At 38.0% G+C, this 24,136-nt stretch overlaps 1 protein-coding gene across 3 annotated transcripts in view; it reads right to left on the bottom strand.

Annotated features, from left to right (window-relative positions):
- The window catches only part of LOC129360849 (FERM, ARHGEF and pleckstrin domain-containing protein 1-like), a 57,447-nt gene that overhangs the window by 7,791 nt on the left and 25,520 nt on the right, over nt 1-24,136 (bottom strand). For 2 of the 3 annotated variants that reach the window (XM_055031298.1, XM_055031296.1), the window contains exons 3-16: nt 15,494-15,598; nt 15,353-15,395; nt 15,153-15,231; nt 12,887-12,984; nt 12,400-12,514; nt 10,698-10,845; nt 10,478-10,573; nt 10,241-10,404; nt 10,064-10,132; nt 9,882-9,975; nt 8,195-8,408; nt 3,645-3,823; nt 2,798-2,887; nt 1,153-1,286 (exon numbers count right to left, since the gene is read on the bottom strand). In XM_055031298.1, coding sequence (XP_054887273.1) covers nt 1,153-1,286; nt 2,798-2,887; nt 3,645-3,823; nt 8,195-8,408; nt 9,882-9,975; nt 10,064-10,132; nt 10,241-10,404; nt 10,478-10,573; nt 10,698-10,845; nt 12,400-12,514; nt 12,887-12,984; nt 15,153-15,231; nt 15,353-15,395; nt 15,494-15,598 — 1,628 coding nt within the window. Of the gene's footprint in view, nt 1-1,152; nt 1,287-2,797; nt 2,888-3,644; nt 3,824-4,301; nt 4,335-7,309; nt 8,409-9,881; nt 9,976-10,063; nt 10,133-10,240; nt 10,405-10,477; nt 10,574-10,697; nt 10,846-12,399; nt 12,515-12,886; nt 12,985-15,152; nt 15,232-15,352; nt 15,396-15,493; nt 15,599-24,136 lie in introns of all 3 variants that reach the window. The other variant, XM_055031299.1, reaches the window with a different exon arrangement.

Genomic DNA, 24,136 nt, shown 5'->3' with positions numbered 1-24,136 from the left:
AGAAAGTTGACTCTTTAACTTGACCCTTCTAAACTGTCTTTCGTGTTTCTTGGTCTTCACTGATGTCATCTAAAAAATTTCTGAACCTTTCACAGAACCCTTCTGAATTGGTTGATGTGGATTTGCTTTACGGGTGTCAGAATAAAATGGGGATGAGTGTCATTGAATTTTATTTCTGAAAAAAAATAAATAAATAATAATAATAATAATAATAATAATAATAATAATAAGTAAAACCATCTGCCATTTACTCTTCACATACAAAGAATTCAGTACTTTTTTTGATCTATGACATAAAATATCCAGAAAAATTGTAATTTGTGGCTCAAAATGTGAATTTTTTAATTAAGTTAACTTCACCTCCAATATGCATCAACACATTTTATTAATATTGATGTGAGCAGGTAGCAGAGCATTAATTAACTATTCAACATTTTTTATTTTTTTATTTTAACTCAATTCAAAAGAAATTCCCATTACAACTACAAAAGGCAAAACCAATAAAATTTGGTCTTCCACCAGCAGGTGTCTCCCTTGAGCATGAAATCTCCCACACAGGATTGTGGACTATTAGTGATCTAAATACTGTACTCAGTCAGGTTATTCATTATTTTACTAAATACAGTTGTGTTTGAAAGACATCCTGATTCATCTATGCCAGATAGATTTCCAATGTCGTTCACAACAGTTTCACTTATATATTTGAATACACAAAGCCAAAAGCAAAAGACATATGTAGGCCAAGGAGATTTGCATTCACATCTGACTGTAATTTTTATCAGTGAAGTAGGGTGCGCTATCATTTTAAGCTTTCGTGTGAAGTTCTAGCATCTGACAATTGCCAGTAAACGCCTGCAAATTGTAACAGCTTGACTGTGTTTATGCATCACAGTCTCCATGTGGGGCTGTGTGTGTGCCCAATAAAGCACAGCATCATTAAAGCACATCAGACAGCACAAACCCACAGGAAAGCACAGGCCAGTATTTTTGGAGCAATGGAGATGGTAGCGGCTTGGGTTGCTACCTTTAAAAAAAAAAAAAACAAATAAAATAATAAATAAATTAATTTTTATAAATGGGCCAAATCCAAACTGCATTCTGAAGCCTTCAAATAAGACCTTGAGTGTAGTTTAAAAGTGAAGTGGGGCTCACCACATAGCCAGCCTCTGCTCCACCTCGCGAAGAAAACCAGTGTGAAACTTGTGGAGCGGCTCAAAGGTGGAGAGAATGGTGTTCTTCAGGGAGTCAGGGGTTGCCTCGTCTTGTTCCACGACACTCCGGAAAGACTGAAAAACACAAATTGCAAAGCAGATTAACGCATGGGAACAGATTTTACAGTCTCATTATTAGATGAATTGTATCTTGTATAATGAAGTCTCAGGTATTCCGTCACAAAGGTTGACACCCTCCACAGTTTCTCTATCAGATTCAAGTGGGGACTTCTGCAAATTGTTAATACCAACATTTATGTATTAGCATACTAACATTAATTTTAATATGTTTACTTTACTGTCAGCATTCTGGTGTTATGCTATTTAAGCTCAAGAAAGGTAGTAAGTTAAACTTTTTCTATAAATAAAAACATGCATCTATATCTTTAGTCTTTCCTCACTAATCTGATTAGTGTGGATTAAGTTTCCACATAGCCTCATCCTCTTTAATTCTCAGTTTTAATGATAATTTTAACACCAATATAGTCATTTGTTTATACTGTTTAATTACTTCAGCTAATAATTTATTTAATATATTTCTGTTTTATCCATCCTCCTGATATCCACTTCTGCAAAGACCTCTGTGTTACACTTGACTGAATAAAAAGTGCTCTATCAATAAAGTTAGATTACACAAACTTGCTTAGAATGATTACAGAAACTTGCTTGCAGAATCACTTATCTGTGTTCCTGTTGATGAACTTTAGCTTTGTGACAACGTCTAAATCCTTCACTTGACTCACGTTGAAAAGAAGAATCAATCGTCATTCTTACTCGCTTGTTTCATTAAGACAGGTTAGCAGCAAAAGAAGCATGTTTTGTGTAGCACAACAGACTGAGAGCAGCTTCATTCAGAAGCTCTAATGGGAAAAGGAAATGGGCTGTTGGAAAATAAGTGTTTCTTGATAAGGGTTGAAAACAAAGCTCCAGCTGTTATTCAATGACTTCACTCTCAACAGCAAAGCAACACCAATCAGTATGTGGGAAGTTTATAACTTCCCACATACTGATTGGATATGTTCATGCAAACACATGAACATATACAGTTAAATGATTAAATGAATTCAAGCTAAATGTGAGTAAAACCTCCAAAATGAGAAAAGCTACCATTTTCTTCATGTGATAAATCAGGTAACAGATGATCAACCTCAATTACAGTAGAAGAAGCAAGACACACATTTAATATCCTGTTTATCTGCCAGGTTTTCTCTCTGAGACGGTATCAAACCGAAGCTGGGTGTGCGCATTTGCATCCAGCCAATAAAATCTGAAAGAATCGAATAAATAAGCACACAGAGGGAACGCGCTGCTAAATCCAACATCCTCTTTAAACACAAACACGGTTTAGTATTCACCACCTCGTGTGACATGGATAAATGCATTTCAGAGCTCAGGAGTGGGGAATGAATAAAAAATGAAATCGCTTCTGCCAAAGTGTTTGTGTGTGTCATTGCCCATCTCTGTGATTTGGTGGTCGTGTTGCAACGAAGCTGCTAAAACAGAACAATGGCAATGCTTCTCCCCAAGCAGACAAGCATATGGGAGCGAGCAAACAGCAGAGGCATGCTGATGTATGCTCATCTTACCACAGTCACCACCTCCAGGTCCTTCAGATATGTCCTCTCTGTGGTCAGCAGCTCTTTGGCGATGAAATAGGCTCGATCAGTGGGAAACCTCTGGATAGCAAACATCAGTTAATATACTGAAAAGGTAGCAGCACCTGTTTTTAGTTACATTCATCAGGACATATAAGTAGACATATAAAGTACCTTGTGATTTATATCATAAGCACAAACTAACATGTACTTGATTTGGATTTCATGCAATTGACCAATACAAACTAGAACCCGATTATGACATGAGAAAAAATAATGCATGGGTCTTAAATTTGTTTTAAATAAAAATAAATAAATAAATAAAATAAATTTTAAATTCAGTCTTTTTTACTTTTATACCTCTAAGTCTAATATGAAACTGTAAATGTCAGCGTTAATTATGCAAGAAGTTGTAAACAGGGGAAGCTTGTGAAATATATTCTTTAGTTTTGAACATTTCATGAAGAACTGTTCAACCAAAATTGCCAAGAGTACACTGTAGCTGCAAACCTAGCAAGACAGGGGTTTTAGTACCATTCATCAGAGGAGGAGCTGCAGAGGTCCACAACTTAGGTGGAAGACTATTGACAGGACAGCTATAGGTTGGAGAGTGCAAAATTTTGGTCTGAATGGAAGACTAGCAAAATGAAAGCCAAAAGTGGTCACGCTGCCAAATACTCTGAAAACACCATCCCAATGGCAAAGCATCAGGTGGTTGGAATGCTTTTTTTAAAGCATATAGGAATATGGACAAAGCAAAAATATAGAGAAATCCTGGTAATTTTTTATTTATTTATTTTTTTGAGGCTTTAAAGGTTTGAGAGCTTAGTTTACAAACCTTTCTCCGGACCTCATCTTCATCATCAGTGCGAATGCTGCAGGCGTCGTTGAGTAGCGGGCTGGTCAGAGGCGAAGGCTGACGGCCGTCGAGACTGTGGCTGCACAACTCCAGGGACTTCTGACCGTTCACCATCCCATGGGGCTGTCCGGACGGCGGAGGGCTGTGGGGAGCCACACCTGTCGTGAAGCCACAGAAAAACAAAATCCACAGGGAGGAAGAAAAGTATCAGTTTGTGTCAATCTAAAAACACAGGGATATAATTGTGGAAAAGATCCTCCATTTAAATAATTTTAGCCCAGATGGGTGCAATTTGCCACATTGTTGGAAGATAACCAAATTTGACATTTCAGTGTATTTTTACCATTTGAGGAAACATTTAAACCAAATCAAATGACAGAGTGCTAATGAAATCCAAGCTATTTAACAATCCACTAATGCTAAATCATAAATGCAGTGAGGGAGAACTGGTAAGGGGGGTTTTGTTTAGAGAGAAAAAAGAAATGAAGAAAAAAAAAATCAGTCATGACTCACAGTTACGACAGCCATTTTATACCACGTCAATAAAGGGACAAGCTGACACATACAGCAGGCTGATCGAGAAGAACCACTTAACTACTGTCATCTGCTCAGACAACGTTCACTCAGCTTACTTACTATGTTGTGGCTGCAACACGAACATCTCCCTCTCTGTCTCTCTCTGTGCCATCATCAGCAGGAGTAAAACAGAACGCAAACTAGTTTCAGAACTACCTCCTCAATAATGAGTCACATAAACATCTGCACCGATGCTACAAACGAGTGTGAAATAACAATTTCGCTAAAACTAGAGGATGAAAAGGATCTAACATCTACTATTGACACCAGACTTTACAAAACAAACACCAATGGCAATCAAGCACCACAAAAAAAAAAAAAAAAAAACATGAAAAAGCCATCATAAAAAAATACAAACTAATCTTGATCTGATTTCTGTCGGTTCGGCTAATATTTTAACAGCTACAGCTGGAAACATTACAGAGACAAGCGTATGCAAATCAGTTTAAAGACTAGTTTCACCATGTGACAGAGAGCTGTAAAAATGCTTTATATATAGTTTATTAGGTTGCTTTTAATAGCCTAGATTTACAGCCACATCCTCCGATCACACGCTGCACACACAGAAAATGAACAGATAAATTACAGCGGAGTGAACGATAGAGCAACATATATATTACAGTACATACAGCAGAGGACATGCAAGTAGGACAGAACAGGATTTTGTGCATCAAGCCACCATCCTGGACTTTGAACACACCTTGAAGGACACCAGTGGTTGAAAACACACACATATACCCGCATGCACGCACACACACCCACCCACCCACCCACCCACCCACCCACACACACACACACACACACACACACACACACACACACCCACACACACACACACACACACACACACACACACACACACACACACACACACAGAGTCTTTTCCATAAAGCTGGGACATGCAAAGATGAATGTTACATGGGTTAGTGCTCCTCATGATGTTCCCGGTTCTGCAGTGAACTGGTTGTTTACTCATGCTACATCAGTTACGGGTATAAAAGCAGGAAGCTAATCAAATCAAGCCTGCAGTGCTTCGCAAAGGTTTTAATATACTTTGATGTTTCCCATATTTTGTCAAGTTAAAACCACAAACCTTAACACATGTCAATGGATTTTATGCAACAGACCAACATGTAGTCAACTGATTGTGTGCATAGTTGTGAAGTGTAATAAAAATGACTGTATTTGTTTGAGGGTATCAGAGTAAGAGAAGTACAAATGTATGCAACTGATTCTTGATTTTTTTTGTAAGAAAATGTAAAACCATGTATCCCTTTTCCTTCGCACTACTTTGCATACTTGTGTATCTCATAAAATCACCATCTGTGTCTATGCCAGAGCTAAAAATATCAAGGAGCACCACAGAAAGCAGCCTGCTATGATGGGTGAACCCAGAGGCATTATACTTTGAGGTAATGTTGCCCTTAAAGTGTCTTTCACACAAACACAGACTCTGCCAAGCTCTTATTTTCCTGCTTTGAAATAATCTAATGGTGAGTCAGGTGATCAGATCACTGCAGAAAAGGGAACCCACAGAATGAAAACCGTGCTTCCCCCTCCACACAGCACAGAAATGCACAGATGAGGAAAAAAAACTAGCTTCATGCAGACAGTGAACATTGGACATAAAAAAGGAAAACAAGACATGTGTAACAAGGAGATTATTGCAAATTAAACCACTAAAAAAAAGACAAGTGCAAAAAAGTGCAGTACCATTTTTGCAAACTCTGCTTAGTGACTATTGCAAAAAAAAAAAACAAAACAAAACATGCAAGACAATGAGAAATGATCTTATAGCACACATTTCTATTCACTAAAACCTGATCAAGAAGCTGCTCATTACTTGCACATTACATCTATTTTACTTGTTGCTATGAGGTATGTTTAGCATATTGCTGACATTTCAATACGAGACAGGACTCAAACTATTTAAAGTTTGCTCCAGATTAGTAAAGAACAACTGACTCTGTAAACAAATACTAAATATATATCAATTGTAGATATTTTCTATAGGATGTCATTGGATTCTGCATCCTAGTCAGAAAGATGACCTGCTAGATAGCTACAGATAAAAGCCAATTCAGTCTTAACTGATGACATACAAATGGACATTTTGAGTCCTAAAACAAAGCAGTGCCTTGCGAAAGTGCTTAAACCTATTAAATCTGTTAAATTTTGTCATTACAATGTTGAAATTACAAAACCACAAATTTAATTTTATTTGAATTTTAGATGATGGACCAACAAAAAGCTGCACATAATTTAGAAGCGGAAGGAAAAGAAGATCTGGTTCCCAATATTTTTACAAATAGAAAGAGAATAGCTAGAATTTACTTGACTTGTGAAGGGATAAGTGAGTTTGCATCAAAGTATTAAACTGAATCTGCCATATTTTTTTACTTTTCTTCTTATTCAACCAATTAATTTATCTTTTAGTGACTTTGACAGGAAAAATATTTTATTTAGACGTATCAGAGGATGGGGGGCTGAATACAAATGCATGCACACATTTTTTCGCATAGCATCTGTGATAAAAATATTGAGAACTCTGCATTGTTTGGCTTCCGCTTCACAGCTTTGCACTTCTTCATGTTGGTTACAGCATAAAATCTCAGAAGAATTTGACATTAATGTGAAAAAGTTCTATGGTTATGAATTCTTTTGCAAGGCACTAAAAAAAATCCATGGTAGTCAGTACTGGATAGAAAACCGTAAGGAGACATTACATGTGATTATAGACAATAGACACATATCTTACTGACAGAGGTTAAAAGGCACTAAAAAGGCAGTTTCTTGAAACTTTCTTAAAAGTCAACATTTTTGCCATTTATGCGTTTCATTTTGATATAATCAGTACCACATTTTCTGCGGTGCTCAACAGGTAACTATTCAGTGTGGCAACCTAACAAGGCAGCTGTGAGTGTCTGTTTTGATATAAAATAATACAGAAAGAAGTGAATCTTTGAAATGCAGAAGAAAACTTTTCTACACAACAAGGATTTCCAGATACAAGCATCAGACTCCCTTCTCAGGTTTTTTAATGTGTCAACAGCTGAAAATCTGTTCACCTTCCTCATCACTAAAATTATGGCATCCGTCCTCATCCCCTGCCTCCTCGTCCAGCTGGAGGCTCCCAAAGGAGAATTTGTTTCTTGGTATAGGAGAGCTAGCCTCCACTGTACTGTTGCTGCAGTTTTCTCTGTCCTCTCCCTCAGACTCGCTTGATTCTGACCCACTGGTGGTGGAGCCCTCACACATTTGCACGGCTTCCACATGTTTGACTCCGACCTGTCCTAACCGTTTCTTTCCGGCCCGGAACCTCCCCGGAGCCGTGAGGCCGTTGGCCGTCATGCGGCGCTCAAGAGCTGCCATGCGCTCGGCCCGAGACATAACCGGGCGTGAATCTGGCCCTGGAGGGGATGCACCCTGAAGTGGGTCTGCACATGAGGTGTGATGTACTTTTTGGAGATTGTGTAAGCGAGGCGATCGGCTCGGGCGGGGGGAGGATCTTGTGTCATTAAACAGGGGGGCCGTGTAGCCATTCTGCTCAGTGTGAGTGAGAGAAGGTGCTTGGTGGGTGGGTTTATTGGCAGGATTGGAGATAACACTCCTTGAGCCAAACGTATGTTGACCTGGGAGGGGGCTGCTGCTCTGCCTCTCTTTGTTATGGCCTCTGATTTTCCCCACTGTGCCGTAACCAGGACTAAGGTCAAACTTTGGACGTGACTGCGTGAGAGACCGATATGGATCATGGTTCATGTTGAGCAAAGGAGATTCCCTGTACTTCATCTTACCCAGTAAATGCTCCTGCTTGGAACCTGAACCCAGACGCAAATTGAAGTCCTCACCATAACTCTGGTTTGTTCTGCTGGCCTCCTCCCTTCCCATGTTCAACTCACTAACTACACAACTGATGGCTGAGCTGCTGCCTTTGGCAAACCAAGATGCTGGACCTTGGCTCGGATGTTCTGGGGACATCTGTCGTGTTGATCCTCTTGATTCCTCAGGCTTGGAAATGGACTCCTTTCTGTCTTCGTGGCCATTTCTTTGATGGTTTGGGCTCATCTTTGAAGTTCGTGAAGCTGCTGGGTCTTCGGCACTGACAAGCACCGACTCCTTCCAGTGACGCCGAGGAGGAGAAGAAGAGAAGTCCTGAGGAACACCACTCTGACAGAGTTGGAAAAAAAAAAGAGTTTCAGAAATTATGCAACTAATAACAACTGGGGATTTTAAATCAATTCTTCCTCGCCTGAAAATATTGTTAGTTCCTTGTGCTTGACTAAATTTATGTACGTTTAAGCGATCAAATGTACAGGACTGAAACACCAAACAGCAAAACAAAATAGCTAATTTAGCATCAGTCACAATGATATGTTATGATATTATGAAGAAATAAAGAAGCAAAAATAAACATAAATGGCACAAAGACCAGTAAACATTTAAGGTAATAAGCAGGCTGGTGCAATGACATCAACCCCAAATCTTAATGTATTTTATGATGGTTTAATGTAATAGACCAGCACAACGTGGTGGAAACTGGCACTTTTTTGAGGCTTGACAGACTTCTATAGAAAAGCAACATTTGATAATTAGTTTGTTGACATTTACTAAGTTGTTCCCATTTCCCCAAACTCGAGCACAATTTTCCACAGCAGACTCATAGACGCTCAATTCTCTGTTCCCTTCAGAGTCAAGGTGAAACTACTTTGATATAGTGAGTGCACCCATAAGCACCTTAGAAACCTTTTTTGTTAAAAAAATGAAAGTAAAGTTTCAAAAAGAGGTATTTTTTCTTGTGCAACAGATGAACAGGAAAGGATGTTGATAAGTGGGTATGTAACCTGAACACTCAGATGTTTATGTGGCATTTAAAAATGTCAATAACACTTCTACTTCCACAACAGCGAAAGTTTTGTTTTCTAAATGGCTGATAATTTTCTCAATTTAATGAAGACTACATGTATAAAGACAAAATAAATATGCTAACATTGTTAGAAAGGTTCCATCTTTAAACAAAATGTAATAAAACTATTGTCATTGTTTTCATTATTTATCAACAACCGCCTAAAAATATTGCATATTTATCTTAGTATTGCACTAAAATGTTAGTATTTTAACAACCTTATTTCATAATAACTTTAGATTATGTATCGGCGGATTCAGGGTTCAACTGGATTTGACTTAGGCATCTTAGAGGAAAATAGGGAAGTCTCCCTATTTATTCAGTTAATATTCCTAAAAATATGCATCATTTTATTCTGCTTCACAGTTATGCACTGCTTTGTGTTGAAAAGCCCTTTACACATAAAAGCCCTTTAAAATTTAGGAACGTTTTTGGTTGTGACGTGACAAAATGTGAAAAATAGTGTGTGAAAAGTGTTGCAAAATTGTCTTCAGAAGCTTCCAGTTCTACTTATTTATATTAAACAACAGGATGTCAGGCAAAGAACTATGAATTTATCCAACCCAACTATGGATCACTGGGGCTTTTGGGGTTAATATTTACTTGAAAACAAGCAAAAAGGTACATTTATAAATTCATAGACAACGTTCATGAATAACGAAAGAGGAATAACACAGGCATATATATATAAAGCAACAAATCTATTGAGTACATTTATTATGCATAGAAAGACTAACTTCTGATGGCACTTCATGGTGGCGAGGAGAAGGCAGCGGCGACAGGCGACTGTTGTGTTGAACTCTACTGCTGTATCGGACTCGGCTGTGTTTCCTGCCAGATGGGATGATGTAGGTCAGTGTTTTACATGGTGAAAGTCTTTACTTGAACTCAGAATGCCCAGCATGTGTCTAGACCCTACCTTTCAAATGGGATCTTCTTGAACTCTGATTCCCTCACATAATCAATCACCTGCTTCTGTGTGCGACCGCTGCAGCATTAGCACATGAGAAATAATAATGAGTGTTTCTACGAGGGCGGTAGTAGACTATTAGGAAAGTTAAGTGCTTGCAGTCCTGTCGAAGAAAAAAAACTCCACCTAAATCTGAAGGAAGATCCTCGTGTGAAGAGCATAGGCTTGGGTTTGGGTTTAGGTTCCTCAAAGAGGCGGAAGAAGGCATGGTATTCCACACAGATCTTCCAGAAGACTTTACAGCAATCCCTGCTGGCCATCAAAAACTCTAGCGTGTCCTGATAGGAGCTCTGCAAAAACATTTAGAAATAATTTACAACCCTGAAGCAATTTGTGTTCTCCGGGTATAATGAAACAACATACATTTAGATCTGGCCTTAGCTTGATGAGAAAACGTTTTCGCTTGAAGCTCAACTTGCGTATTTTGGACCAGTTGAAGGCGTTGATCCTCGTGTGTGTCTAAAGATGGTGAAAAATTGAATGCCTTTTAAAGCCTTTTTTTTTTTTTTTTTTGACAAAGTGAGAATAACTGAGAAACGCAACAAGCAAATTGATGTTCACATTAATGTCTGTGTGAAGCTACCTGGAAGACCAAAACACCTGTGTGCGCCACAGCCAGACTTAACTTCGAACCTTCCCGATCCTTGGCAGGGTGCAGCCGAATCCCGTAAAAATCCAGCTTGCGAGCAACCTCCAATAACTGAAAATCTGACTCTGCTGGTGACTGACCTCTACAACACACACATAAATGTAAATATTTACAGCTGCTATTGTTTCATCCATATTTTTAAGGAGAGTTATACCTGTAAAGTACATTTAAACGCATGATTCTTCAATCACAAAGGCATTGAAAAACACTGTAGATGAAGATGCAAAAAAAACAGGCAGGTGACCAGAATCAGATAATTTAGGGCTTCATCAGTTTGGTGGCTGAAATGCCAATAAAGTTTTTCGTAAATAAATAACTTTTTTAAAATAATACCCCTTCTATATTGTTTTGTTATCAAATAACAACAACAAAAAAATATTGAAACTTTTCCATAGAGAAAAAAATGTTGAATAAAAAAGAATTTTAAATGCAACTCTATCAGGGGTGTGACTAACTTTAGGCTTAAAAGTGTGTGTACATTACATTTTATATTTTATATAGGTCACACAAGTTCCTAGGGTTGGATTTTTGAAGAACAAATAGTGGCTGGAGGAAGGAGCAGCAAACCTTAACTAACTTTCCTAATTCTCATTCGTAGATAACCCTTCCTGTTTCCTGTGTGCCACTTAAAGGATTCAACTCAACATGGCACCTGGCCAGAGGAGCCACAGATATCGTTATCAGCTGTGGTAAACTGCAGCTCTCTGAAGCTGCAGCTTCACAGAGCACTGAAGCTTGTCAGAAGCTGCAGTGGCAGACCACAGACGCAGCGGCCACTGAAGTGTTGGCAAAGCTTCTTCTTAAATAAGTTATGAGAAATCCTTGATGGAGTGGCTGGATGGTGTGAGGAGATCTGGAAGGGTTCCAGTAATATACTCCCAACGGCATTAAACTAGATAGAATGAAAAAGTAGTCAGACAAAAAAGGCCAAGTTCAAATTCACTTCTCTCAAACTTCTGCATCAGTCATCTCTAAATAGAGTAAAAAACTGGGTTTCATCCCACTAACCCAACTAAAGACAGCTGTCTGTGTGTGCGTGTGCATGTCACTTGGTGATCTAAAAGAAGCTTATAATCTCATTTTGGGACACTGTAGCCTTTTGCTTCGTTTTTCTTCATCAGGGAAAGAGAAGCTGGTCAAAATTGTGGAGAGGAAAACCTGATAAAATCTTCTGCAGTTTTAAAGATTGCCAAATCTGCAATCAGCTGGTATAGTTCAAAGTATATCCATGTATTAGAGACAAAACTTGAAAATCATTCACATATGCTCTCCATGAAATCTGACTGCGCTCAAGCTGTTTTGCACAGAAAAAGGCCAACAAAGTCTCTAGATGTGCAAAGCTGGAAGACTTTAAAGCCCCAAAGACTTACATTAAGCTATAAAACAAGTTATAAAAACCTGGCCATTGTAAGATTATATACTGCATGTTAAAGTGCTGTATGTAGCACTCTGACAAATAACCCATTCATTCAGTGGCTGCTTTCCTGAATGTGTCACTTGAGTAATAAAATAGCCCAGTGGGACAATAACAAAGTCTGCAACAACATTTCCTGTTCATGACCGAGGAGAATAATGTCAGTCCACCCACTGACCCTGTTTTATTATTTTAACCGTGGTTTAAAGATCAGACACTCACATATGCTTTGAGTGAAACTCCATGATTTTATCGATCAGGGTCATCTGATCTGGAATGTAGTTGTTGTTTAGCAGGTGTGAGCGGCAGTGGCTCTCGTCAAAGTCCCCAATCTCAGCTGAAACAGAAGGAAAAAAAAGGACAAAAAATAAAGAAGTCAGCTTTGGAGTTGATGCTACATGGGGAGAAACGAGCAAACGCGCTTCGATCGCAACAGGATGAAGAAAGAGGTCCAGATATGACCAGCAATGGAAATGAGTCGTTGCTCTGCTGCAGCTCTGCAAGATTACATTCAGACATTAGACCGAGGGGTCTCCATGGCAACACAATGTTAATCAATTTGAAATGCTGCACCGTGTGCAGCATGACAATGTTTGCTGATAAGCTGCACATGAAAAGAGCAGCAGTGTATCTATAAAAGACAGTTGTCAGATTTATCACTGCTCTGGTGGCTTGAGCCGAGCGCATAGAACTGCCCCGCGAGTCTCACACTGGATGATGTGGGAGACCATCAGAGCCGCGCTGGTGTCGTTGCACATCATACGTCCACTGGAGAGATCCTGCTTGATCTGGAGGGCAAACAGGTACCTAGGCACAAAACACAAAAATAGATATCATGTTAACAAGTCTGCAGAGGTGATTGAGGGTTAAAAATGAACTCTAGATTGAATTTGGCACTTGAGAAATTTGTCAGTAGAAAAACACTGTTTTCTTTGTCACATGGATCACAGAGTTGCACTGCCACTCATTTGTTGCTTTGTATTACGGGCAAAGAAAAAAAAATTACTGAAACTTTTTTATTGTTACAAAAACATAGAAAGGTGAATTTTGTTTGTGCAGTCTAACTAAATTAAGTTGTTTGTTGGGTTGTAGTTTTGGATTGATGCACAAATGAAAAAGTAATACAACTAAAAAGAACCACAGATTTATAATAGTCAATAAATAAAAAATAAGAATCACCAAATACTGGCTAAACATCTACAACTGTCTCATTCATGTCTTGTAATGGAATTACTATTGAACTAATTAAAAATACCTCATACCTCATATACTTTAACCCATTGTTGCCTGAGTTTGTCTATCACAAAAAAATAAAAAATAAAAATAAAAAATAACTGTTTTGCCAACATGTATGGGCTAAATTAAGTAGATATTGACATCTGAAAAGAGCATATATAATAGATGTTTTTAGAGATATAATGCAAATGAACAATATTAAGAATAGTAATAAAATTTATAATCTATTTTATTGATGCTGATGTTGTTAAATAGGGCTCTGAAACTGAAGTTTAACAAGTTTCTGCACAAATAGTTCTCGTCCATTATTACAGGACTGTAAAGGCAATTGGATATTTTAAACTGTATTGTGCTCAAAATGGTTGCTCGGTGAAAAACTAAAACTCTTGCTTACTGGTCGGTTTCTGTGGTCATGAGACATGACTTATGACAGAAAAAAAAATTTTTCTTCAACACTAGCAGCAGGCCCAGAATTTTCTGGAGGGACAAGATTTCAGATCTGGTAAAGAGCTAAAGTGTGTTGCTGGGGAGAGGGATGTCTTTGGTATCCTTCCCGCCCAATCTCACAAAAGCGGAAGCCACACGATTAAAGGATTAATACAGTTGTGGCTAATTTGTTGGTGCAACAAGAGGACTTTCAAGATTAATGACTGGGAAGGGGAGCCACAGTTTCAGATAATGGTTTAACGTAGCAATGTTTTGAAACAAACATCAGCAAAAACCTCATTGCTACCATTTCTGTCAGGATTTAATCTCAATAAGATCCCAAATATTGAGATCTTATCAAAGTAAAAAAAGGAGGCAATATTCACAGAAATGAGCAGGTTTACTCTAGAAATAATAGTGGACTCCTGCCTAGTCGCTGTATAGAATTTGCAGATTCGCCTTATAACAAATTTTTTGGTGAAACTTCACTCCAAATTATTTACTGAAAATTAAACTTATTGTGATTTTTTTTTTTTTTGTAGAGCATGACTGAAATATTAGAAATAAAATTACATTTGGAAAGCTAAAATATCTAGGCACAATGCTACTTACCATGCTATTGGCAAGTGTTTGTAAAACAACTAATAATAGTACAACTAAAACAAGCCATTACAAGCATTTTTAGTGGGGGTCTTTACAGATTTTAGCTGTTCGTTAGACATGTTGAAATATATTGTTTTAATATCACAAAGGGTTAAAACAATTTTTAAGTTCAGATTATTGAAATGCAATACTCAGTTAATTCTGAAACAGAACAACAAATCAAGCAACAACAAAGTCTAAGATTAAAACTACTGAGTGTTTATGTTTGAAACAAACTAGACACTAAATGCTCTAAATAACAGTAACATATCATATATTAATGAAAAATAGTAAATAGAAACATCTTTCTAATATCTGTCCTTTATGAACAGTCAAGCAATTGTCTAAGCTTCATTAGTTAAATGTCAATTTTTTCTTTGTGCTCTCCTAAAAACATGCAGCTCATCCGTATCTACAGAACAGAAATCAGATAATCATTAGCTCAACATCGCTAATCTCCAGAGGGCTAAACCAGCAAGATGGCAGTCATGACATTTTAATCCGATAACCTGAAGGGGAATAAATCATCGTGGAGCCAGGGCCCATGTTTCATGTATGCCTCAGTTACAGCAGAGACCTTTCACACTGACATGTATACAAACGTACGTCTCTGTGCCAAGAAGAAGACAAACGCATCCCCCAGAAAACGGGAGCAAAGAGGATCTGCTCACCTCGTCAGCTCCTCCAGCAGCTGCGCGTGGTCTGGGGGGAAAAACTTCACACTGAACCTCAGGGTTGTGTTTTTCGGTCCTGTGTGGAACAGGTTCATTAACAAAAGAACATTTGCATTTTAAAAGGAGATTATACAGAGCAGTTACGCTCTTATCAGCTCCAGGAAGAACACGACTGAACAGCATACTGAAACACTTACGTCGAAGCTGCTTAATAATCGGTTTGATGTGGTCCAACCAAACCTGTGAAAGAACAGAAGAGTAAGGCTTGTTCAAGTATGAGTTTTTGAACAAATAATGTGAGCAATTTTGAGATGAGGTTTTATTTGTTGTTTATTTACCATCATGCTTTTGTGGTTTTGAAACTCCAGGCCAAAGTAGCCACCTTCAATCAGATTCATGTGGGAGCACACCAGGTCAAATAGCACCTTGCCTGACGCTTTTTGCTGTGAACAAAAGCATGTAGGACAGCACTTAACACAAAGCAGAAAAGGCAAGCACTTTTTTCCACTTTCAGTATTCCACCTGGACACATTTAAAGCATTTTATGAGCTTAAATACATCATATTATTTCTCGATAAGTCAATATGCCTTAATGCTAAACAGATACAAACTTTTGTTAGAGAACATCAGCAAACAGACAGCATCAGAAATATTCCAAGCTGTGTTTAGTCCAATATTTGAAACAAAACACATAACAAAACAACAACACATGCACTAAGACATGGGCAAGCAAGGACAGCAATGAGCAGCAGCCAAAAGGCCAATGGTAAATCTGGAGAAGCTGCAGAGAGTCACCGCACAGGAGACTGTTAGGTGTTCACTCTACAAATGTAGCCTTTGTGAAAAAATGACCAGGAAAAATGACTTAGTTTTTTTTAATAACTCCATAAGAAGCCCTGTTTGCATTTTAACATAAGCCATTTAAGGTATATACATAGTAAGGCGCTCAAACCAAATGAAAACAAAACTGAACAAGTTTGGACTACTTGCAAAACTCTATCAGTAATGGAAGAATTGCACATATTGTACCCCATTTAGTGGGTTTCCACGGAAAGAACTCTTGTTTTTCGACTGGTTCAGTTCATATGCCTCTGAACGCTGATTTTTGCTTTGTTCCCATGAGAACCAACTGCCTTTCCCATATGTTTTGGGAACCAAACATAATCAACAGGTGGCGTCAGACAACTCGGAATAAAAGCAGAAGAAGAACCTAATAGCAAAACACACCTTGATGCCCTGAATGCATTATTTCCTTGTTTTACAAAGGTTCCTTTATGTGCAGCAAAAGAGAATTCAAACTGTACAGCTGATGCAGAAAAGGTTTCTTTGTGTTTGCTTCTTGTTATTTCTTTGTGTGCAAACTGACAGCACACAAAGTGCAAACCTGTCTCAGGTTTGCACTGAAATATCATGTATTCCACAACGCCTAACTAGAACCAAATTGGGCACTGGTGAATCTCGTTCTTCTAGAGCACACATGACACTGGTTCAAAATCAGGCTCGGGAACTGGAATGGGCTCCAAACCGCATCAGTGGAAACGTCCTGTGAAACAAGGTGGATGGAGAATCATGCTTCTTTTCAGGAGAGGGATGGAAAACTGGTCAGAATGATAGTAGGCTCAATGAATGTTGCTAAAGACTTGATACTGGGATTGAAGATCAACTTCTAGCAAACGTCCAGCTAGAGATATGATAGTATGATTTAGATTAAATCAGAATAATGTGTTAAATCCAGCAGAGAATATGTGGTGAGACTTAATGAATCTCACTTTTTTTAAATGGGCAGAAATAGTACAGTCTAAAAGAGTGAAGCTGGTAGAGACAGGCTGCAAAAGAGCTGCAGAATAAATTGCACTGACAGATGGTAGTTGTGTTGAAGAAAAATGCACAATAAACTTTTCAGAACCCCTTATAATTGCAGTACCTTATGCGTAATCGTGTCTTATCTTGTTCTACTACATGAAATCCTTTAAAAAAACATTTTAAAAAACTTGTAAAAATCTTCTAAATGTTTGTGGCTCTAACAGGCCAGTTTAGAAACAGAAAATGGGTGTGAAATACTTATAATACCCTATTAGTTATACATTATAAATCAATTTACTGTTGATAATGTATCACTTTCTGTGTCACAAATGTATCTTTGGCCTTTCTGCTTCCATGCTAGTTTTCAAAGAGCCTGCCAAGAATAAGTTTCCAACATGCATGTTGCAGCCAAAGTGGGTGGGTTGAACCTCGTCTTTGATCTATTTTTTTTTTCAGTGTCACTGCTGCTGACGGCCCAGCAGCCTTTGAGGTGGAAATCATATCAGGGTGGGATAAAAAGTTCCCCTGACCACCTCAGTCTTTCCTCAAGCACCACACGAACTTAACTGCACACTTTTGACTTTTGGGCACTGCGAGAAACACGCAAACCTCAAAAATCTACCTCAATCAAAATGAAAAACATTCCCACATGGGGTCACATTAGTGTCAGGGATTTTTTCCCAACAGATTTCTGGTACAGACACTCAGACACGGCTTGACTCACAGGCACACACACAACAGGAACACGTCTGCCTGGCTGCTTCCTCGTGACTGGTCTGCACCAGCGCACAGCATATCTCAGCTACAGAATGTGAGTGTTTGTAGTAGGAGTCCCTCCTGGCTTGATACCGATTCAGAACGGTGCCTTAATACGTTTCAAGAAAGGAGTTCTTACATGAAAGGACAGGGACATGCTGGGGTGCATGCTAGGACAAGAATTTCTCTGGTGCAGCTAAAGGGAGTTGTCGAATTTTAAATTTTAATGACGCTGCCTGTGTTCCTCTAAATGCTTAAAGAATAAAAACTTAAGCTCTGTCAGCTTAGTCAAAGTGATTACACATCATGTAAATGGAAAACCTTCCCCCAAACAAGACAATCTACCACTTTTTCCTAGCTTGCACAGGGAGTTTTCCACCTCTGAGAGCCAGCTGTTTGCATATGGTGACAGAATCGCTATCAGTGAGGGTGACTGCAGAGAAAAAGGTCACCAGTCTAAACATACATAGATACACACATTATTTAATGTCCTGAGAAAATGTTGTGTGTAAAAGGCAAAACATAGCCAGAATAAATTTAATGTTTCTTTCATTCAATGCCGTTAAACCTGGCTTAGAAAAGCCATCAGCCTCTCATTGAGGCTCTTGTGTCCACTCATGTAATTGTGCCATTGTTGGTAAAGAGGCCACACTCAGTGCAGAGACAGGTTGGGCAGAGGCTGATTGAAGCTGACCAGCACTTGATGAAATGCAGCTTTTGCATGCAGGAGTCATGTCACCTCAAAGGACAACACAAAAACATTGTTAGTGAAGCACCACTCCATAAGTGATGTGTGCGTTGTTGCTTATCCAGCAAGAATAAACGCACCGTCAATACATCTTAAGGGGGCCGGTGTTATATTTTCCAGCTATGTAGTGCCGCTTTATGTCTCAATTCAGCAACTCTGTTACCTTCAGTTGTCATGAAGCTGCTGCATATATCAAACATAAAAGAGATTTGACTTTGCCTTTAAATTGCCTTTAAAATGAACTCTGTCTCTTCAAGAAGCTCCTGCTCTTTCCGACACTCGCTCTTCGGCAGATCTTCACAGCAATGCTCCTCCACAATTCTGTTTACAACCGTACTTATGAAAAGTAGTTCATATTTTAAGATTAACAGCTGCGTTGTTCCACCAGGTGTTACTAATTGCTACAATTCTCAAGGAGCAAAGTTGGGAAGGCACATGCACACACATAGGGCACAAACGTACAAAGCTAAAGTTAAAGAAACTGACGTTGGAAACGCCCTCTTTAGAGCGTTGCTTAGATAGAGGCCAACAAAAGGAATTAGAAACTATTTTTAGGTGCCATTTTGCTATGTTAGCCCATAAGAATAGCAAGACAAATGGACAAGCCCTGCATTTTAGTCCTAATAAATAGAATACAAAAATTCAAGTCACTGACTCTTCAACTTCATACATCAAGAACCTAAATGGAGAAAGGATATTTCTTCACAAAGCACAATGAGAATCATTCTCCACAAATAAGAAAATCAGCATTCTCAACCAAGCAAAGTTTGTCCAAGAACACAAACTCATATATTATATAGACTCATTACACATAGAGTTAGATATTTCAAGTGTTCATTTTTTGTAAACTTAATGATTATGTCTTATAGACAAGACCAAAATTCTGTATCTCAGAATTATAAAATGACATTAGATCAATAAAAAAAGACATTCTAAACAAAACTATCAGGCATGGGGAAATTTGTATTTCTATGCACTAAATACTTGGTAGCAACTCCTTTTCCAGGAATCACTGCATGGAGTGTGGCATGGAGGTTATCAACCCGTGGTCCTTCTGGAGTAACAGGTTGTTTTTACAGCAGTCTTCAGGTTATCTGCAATCTTTCATCTTCCTCTTAACGATACTCTATGGCCAGGTTGCTGGTCAATTAAGCACAACACCACAATGGTCACTAAAGCAACTTTGATACCTTTTGCTTTGTGGGCAGGTGACAAATCCTGCTGAAATATAAAATCAGCATCCCCATAAATATTGTCAGCAGTAGGAAACAAAATGCTCTATAATTTTACCCACGGTGCCAATAACTGTCCTCTGGGCATCTGACAAGTCAGCAGCCTTTCCCATGATTATGTAGCCTCCTTACCCATAATATGACCATTTAGATGCTCAGGAAACCTCTGCAGGTTTTTGAGTTGCTTTGCTGATTAGGGTGTGACACCATGAGTTTCCAATATTTAACTTTTTCACAGTATTCTGAATTTGGGGTATTTATTATCTGTAAATTATAATCATCAAATATAGAAAAAACAAAGGCTTGACATATTTCACTATGTGCAGTGAATCTATGTACGAGTTTCACTTTCTGAAATTAGTGACAAAAATATTGAACTTTCTCACATTAATTTTATTCAGATGTATCTGTATGTACCTGTTTTATGTAAACTACAAGGGATTTCAAATCTAATATCTGCAAAGAGTTAATGTATTCCAGCTTTTATTCTATACCAGTTTGACAATAAACAATTAGATGGTTTTTAAAGATCATTTGTTCACATTTCTTTTTATGATAAGGTTTTATATTAGAAAGTTTAATTACTAAGCATGGTTTCAGTTTTAGTTTGGTCGATTTAGTACTTAACCTTTAGTGTGAAAATGGCATTTCCACATATTTTAAAGTAAAGGGACATTCTGTTTTTGGACTGGCCACTCCTGGCATTCCCAGGAGGCCTGGCGCTTGTACAGCTGAACAGTAATTCCAGTTAATTTAGGTCACTGGAGCTACAAAAGACACAACAGAGGTAATTTAATTTAATCTGACTTCAAAGAACCATTCATGTTTCGTTATTTTAAACTCTCCATCAGTAGAAGTCTTTCTGTAAATTATGAACCAAACTAATCCAATAGATTAAAGAATGTAGACTCAGAAACAGCTCAAATAATGATAACACAGAAGGTTGAAAGTTTGCAGTCATTCATCATTGGAAACTCACTAAACAAAATCTCTTTTGCTGACAGCCATGGAAAAATTGTCAAAGGATGTTACATTAAAAAATGTATTAATAGTTCTTATCTTTTCTTTGTCACTATATAAGTTCTAAAACCGATACTTTTTTTTGTGAATTTATCTTTTTGTTTTTACTGCCCCAAACTGAAAAAAAAAGACACAGTCATGCAAAGTTTTTGTCAGTAACACTGACTTTGTGGTTTCTGAGTGGCTTTTCATCATCCAAACTAATTTCAGTGGGGTTCAGATGACAATTGGTGCTCCAAGAAAATAATGCCAAACTCAACACTTTTTAAAGATCTACATAACCACTTAGCAACGGTGATGTATTTAAACGTATATGTCAACTTTTAACGTATCAGGATTAGATAAAGCAACATTTGTTTTTTTGTTGTTTAGATTTATAAAGCTGTTTTTGTTTTATAACTTTACCCTGGAAAACATCCAGTTCAAATGCATCATCAATAGCCCAAAATTAATGTAATGTTTGGGATGAATGTATTGTCGACTGGAACCGTAGGGATATAGTTCAATCATCATGAAAGCAATCTGTGACCCAACGCGTGCATGTCTTGGAGCCTTCATTTCAGCAGAAAGGTTACATTTTTAAGAAAACATTGTACCCTGCAGCTGACATTTTGTACCGTGTCTGCAATGGCAAAATGTCAGCAATCTCCATTTTTATTACCTTTATCTGTAAAAGCATAATAGTCACATGTTTTCATTCAATCAGTAAGTTCCAGGAACACATGACGCAGTCCGAGTCAGCAGGCATGAGGGAAGCGTCTGTCTGGCCCAATTATGTTTGAACCCAGACTGTACTACTGTTTACATGTGTCTGCATCGCTCCACTGACCTCTGCATGCTCAGGCTGACAGAAGATGGCTAAATGAAGATGACAGCAATGTCTGCGCACGCCTGCTTTCTACTTCGGGGTAAACCCCCCACCCTTCCTCAAAAAGATCTCCCCCTTTATATCCCAATGCTTGTTAGTAAGCTCCAGTCAAGACAAAAATGTGACGATAAAGGTCAGGTGTAAAGTAGCTGTGCTCTCCCTAAACTGCTGCCCTCCAGGAATTGTTAGCATGCTCCACTTCACCCAGAATAACCCAACAACTGGCAGTTCTATCCAGAACTTCAACTGCAGGTTTTGCATTTTGGGTTGGGGGAGGGTACCATGGGTGGCAACGAGACTGCCAATGCCTTTAGGCTCCAGATAAAAAGAAAGAACAAAGGGAGTCAAGTCCCCTTTAATATTTTGGTTGTGGTGCAGTGGATCAGCTGAAGTTGACAGTGACAGCAAATGGGGTTCATTCAGAGTTCCTAACCAATTTTCAATTTTATAATTCTGTGACTCAGATTCCCAGTGTTCTCATTTTTTCTAAGCTCAATTTTTAAAGAAAAAAATTAAAGTTCAACAAGTTGTTTTATGGCAGATGCAGTGGTCGAGCATTAAAGAAGGAACATAAAAAAAGAGAACATTGAATGGATGAAAAATTACATAATTAATGAATGAATATATAATCAGATGGATGAATGGGCAGACATATGGATGGACATATTTTATCATGGAGAGGCAGAAAAATAACTCTCTTGTACCCACTGAGTGTTCTTTTCCAATATTGCAGCTATGCTGCCCCTGTAGCACCCGCTGGTGCAGTTATAGTGTAAAAGATCAAGAATTTGTCACATCCCAGCAGGCGGTTTTCAGCTGTGCTTTAAATCAGGATTAGGTTTGAGTCAAAGAAAGGAACAAAGATGAGAACAGAGGGAAAAAAAAACTTTTGCTAAAGCTGACTCTTTGGATATTCAGAGTCAAACAAAAAAAAAATGCAGAGTAAAAATCTCATCAGAAACAGACTTCAAAATTCAACACATTTCCAAACTCAAATTTTTTCATAGTAGATAATGTAAAATTATAGACATTTCAACATAAGACATTTAGCTAGTGATTTTTCCCTTTAAGAAATACAATAAATTACATAATTTTTTCCAGTGTTTTTCAAGTGTGGCTGGTGCTAGACAAGTCTCTGTGTTGATTTCCTGGAAAATGTGGATTCTTATCTTCACTGATATTTCCACAAAGCTGCCATTATTTCTGAATTTACTATAGTGAATACAAGAGATTGAGGACTTTAAAGTCACTTTAAAAGAGCAACTCTTTGTTCACTCTTTATGTCAGCTGACAAAAGGTTTTCTCTCTCTTGCACTCACAACACCCAATAGAGCCATAGACAACACTCAATATGTTATGATCCTCTTTTTACAGGTTTTGTATTTCATAAGACTTCATGTTTAAACTCCTCAATGAGACTAAAAAGCTTTTAGTCGTCTTTATTCTGTAACACTACAAAAAAAAAAAAAAAAAAAAGAGCATTGCTATCAACCCATAGCCCAGTAGTACTCCAGTATAATCCATTCATAACCAAAAAAGATACAATATTTTTGTATTTTTAAATGGCCAATCTTTGTCTAGGTGAAAATTATTAAAATTTTTAGTTTATTCCCATTTCAGTTTAAAATACTTATCTAAAGGGTTCCAAAAGTCAAACTGTTTAAAATGGCCACTTGCAATTTTAAAAATATCAGTTCTGATGTGGCAAAACAAAAGTAAATGATGTTGCCTCCATATTCTTAAATCCATGTAAAAAGCTATTTGTTTCTCAGAAATCTAGATTATCTATTAGACAAAGGAAAAAAAACAAAATTTTCTACACTTAAAATTTCCATTATTTATATTTATCCAGAGTTTGAATGTTATAAAATCTTGTGGTATTATTTACTGATTCCCTCTTGAGGACTAAAACATGAGTAAAGAGGTCAAACGTTCAGCTCCCAATACAGTGACATGGCAGCGGAAAACCCCAAGAACAATCTTGGAGAGTTTTAAGTGACCCATGGCTTTCCTGATACTGCCACTGAGGCTCAGATTACAGAGCTGTTTACAGTAGTCGCCTGTAATATTCCCACACTGCAGCCTCCTTTAACTCTTATGAAAAACATATGGAAAGACCCAAGTGACTTCTGAGCAAACATCTATTTATTACAATCCTGTGAAAATGTTTCCACGTGATGTTTGTATAAGTGCAGGTATGTGTACTGCAAGGGAGGGACAGGACAGGGAGGTCAGCTGCAGCTAAAGCTCATTGAGATTCAGGTCATGCACTGCAGAGGTTCCCAGGGTGACTCTGCTGCTGCTGCACGAAGCTGACAGAGAGATGGGAGGAGGGAGGCAATCCTCCAGATAACCCTGTGAACCTGACATACAGATGCAATGCCAGTGTGCAAAGCAGTGTGCTTGTGACTCATTAAGACTTTATTTAAAAAAAAACAACAACAAAAAAAAACGTCTATGAAATGTCTATGTTTTTATGTGGATTGTGAGAGAAATAAAAGGAAACGGTTTTTTTTTTCTTTTTTTTTTTTTTTAATGGCCCAAACTTTGATGT

The sequence above is a fragment of the Poeciliopsis prolifica genome, unplaced genomic scaffold, assembly GCF_027474105.1.
Source record: "Poeciliopsis prolifica strain line A6 unplaced genomic scaffold, Auburn_PproV2 SCAFFOLD007, whole genome shotgun sequence".
NCBI classification, from domain to species: domain Eukaryota; kingdom Metazoa; phylum Chordata; class Actinopteri; order Cyprinodontiformes; family Poeciliidae; genus Poeciliopsis; species Poeciliopsis prolifica.
Note: the sequence above shows the minus strand (reverse complement) of the source record. Positions and strands in the feature narration are given on the sequence as shown.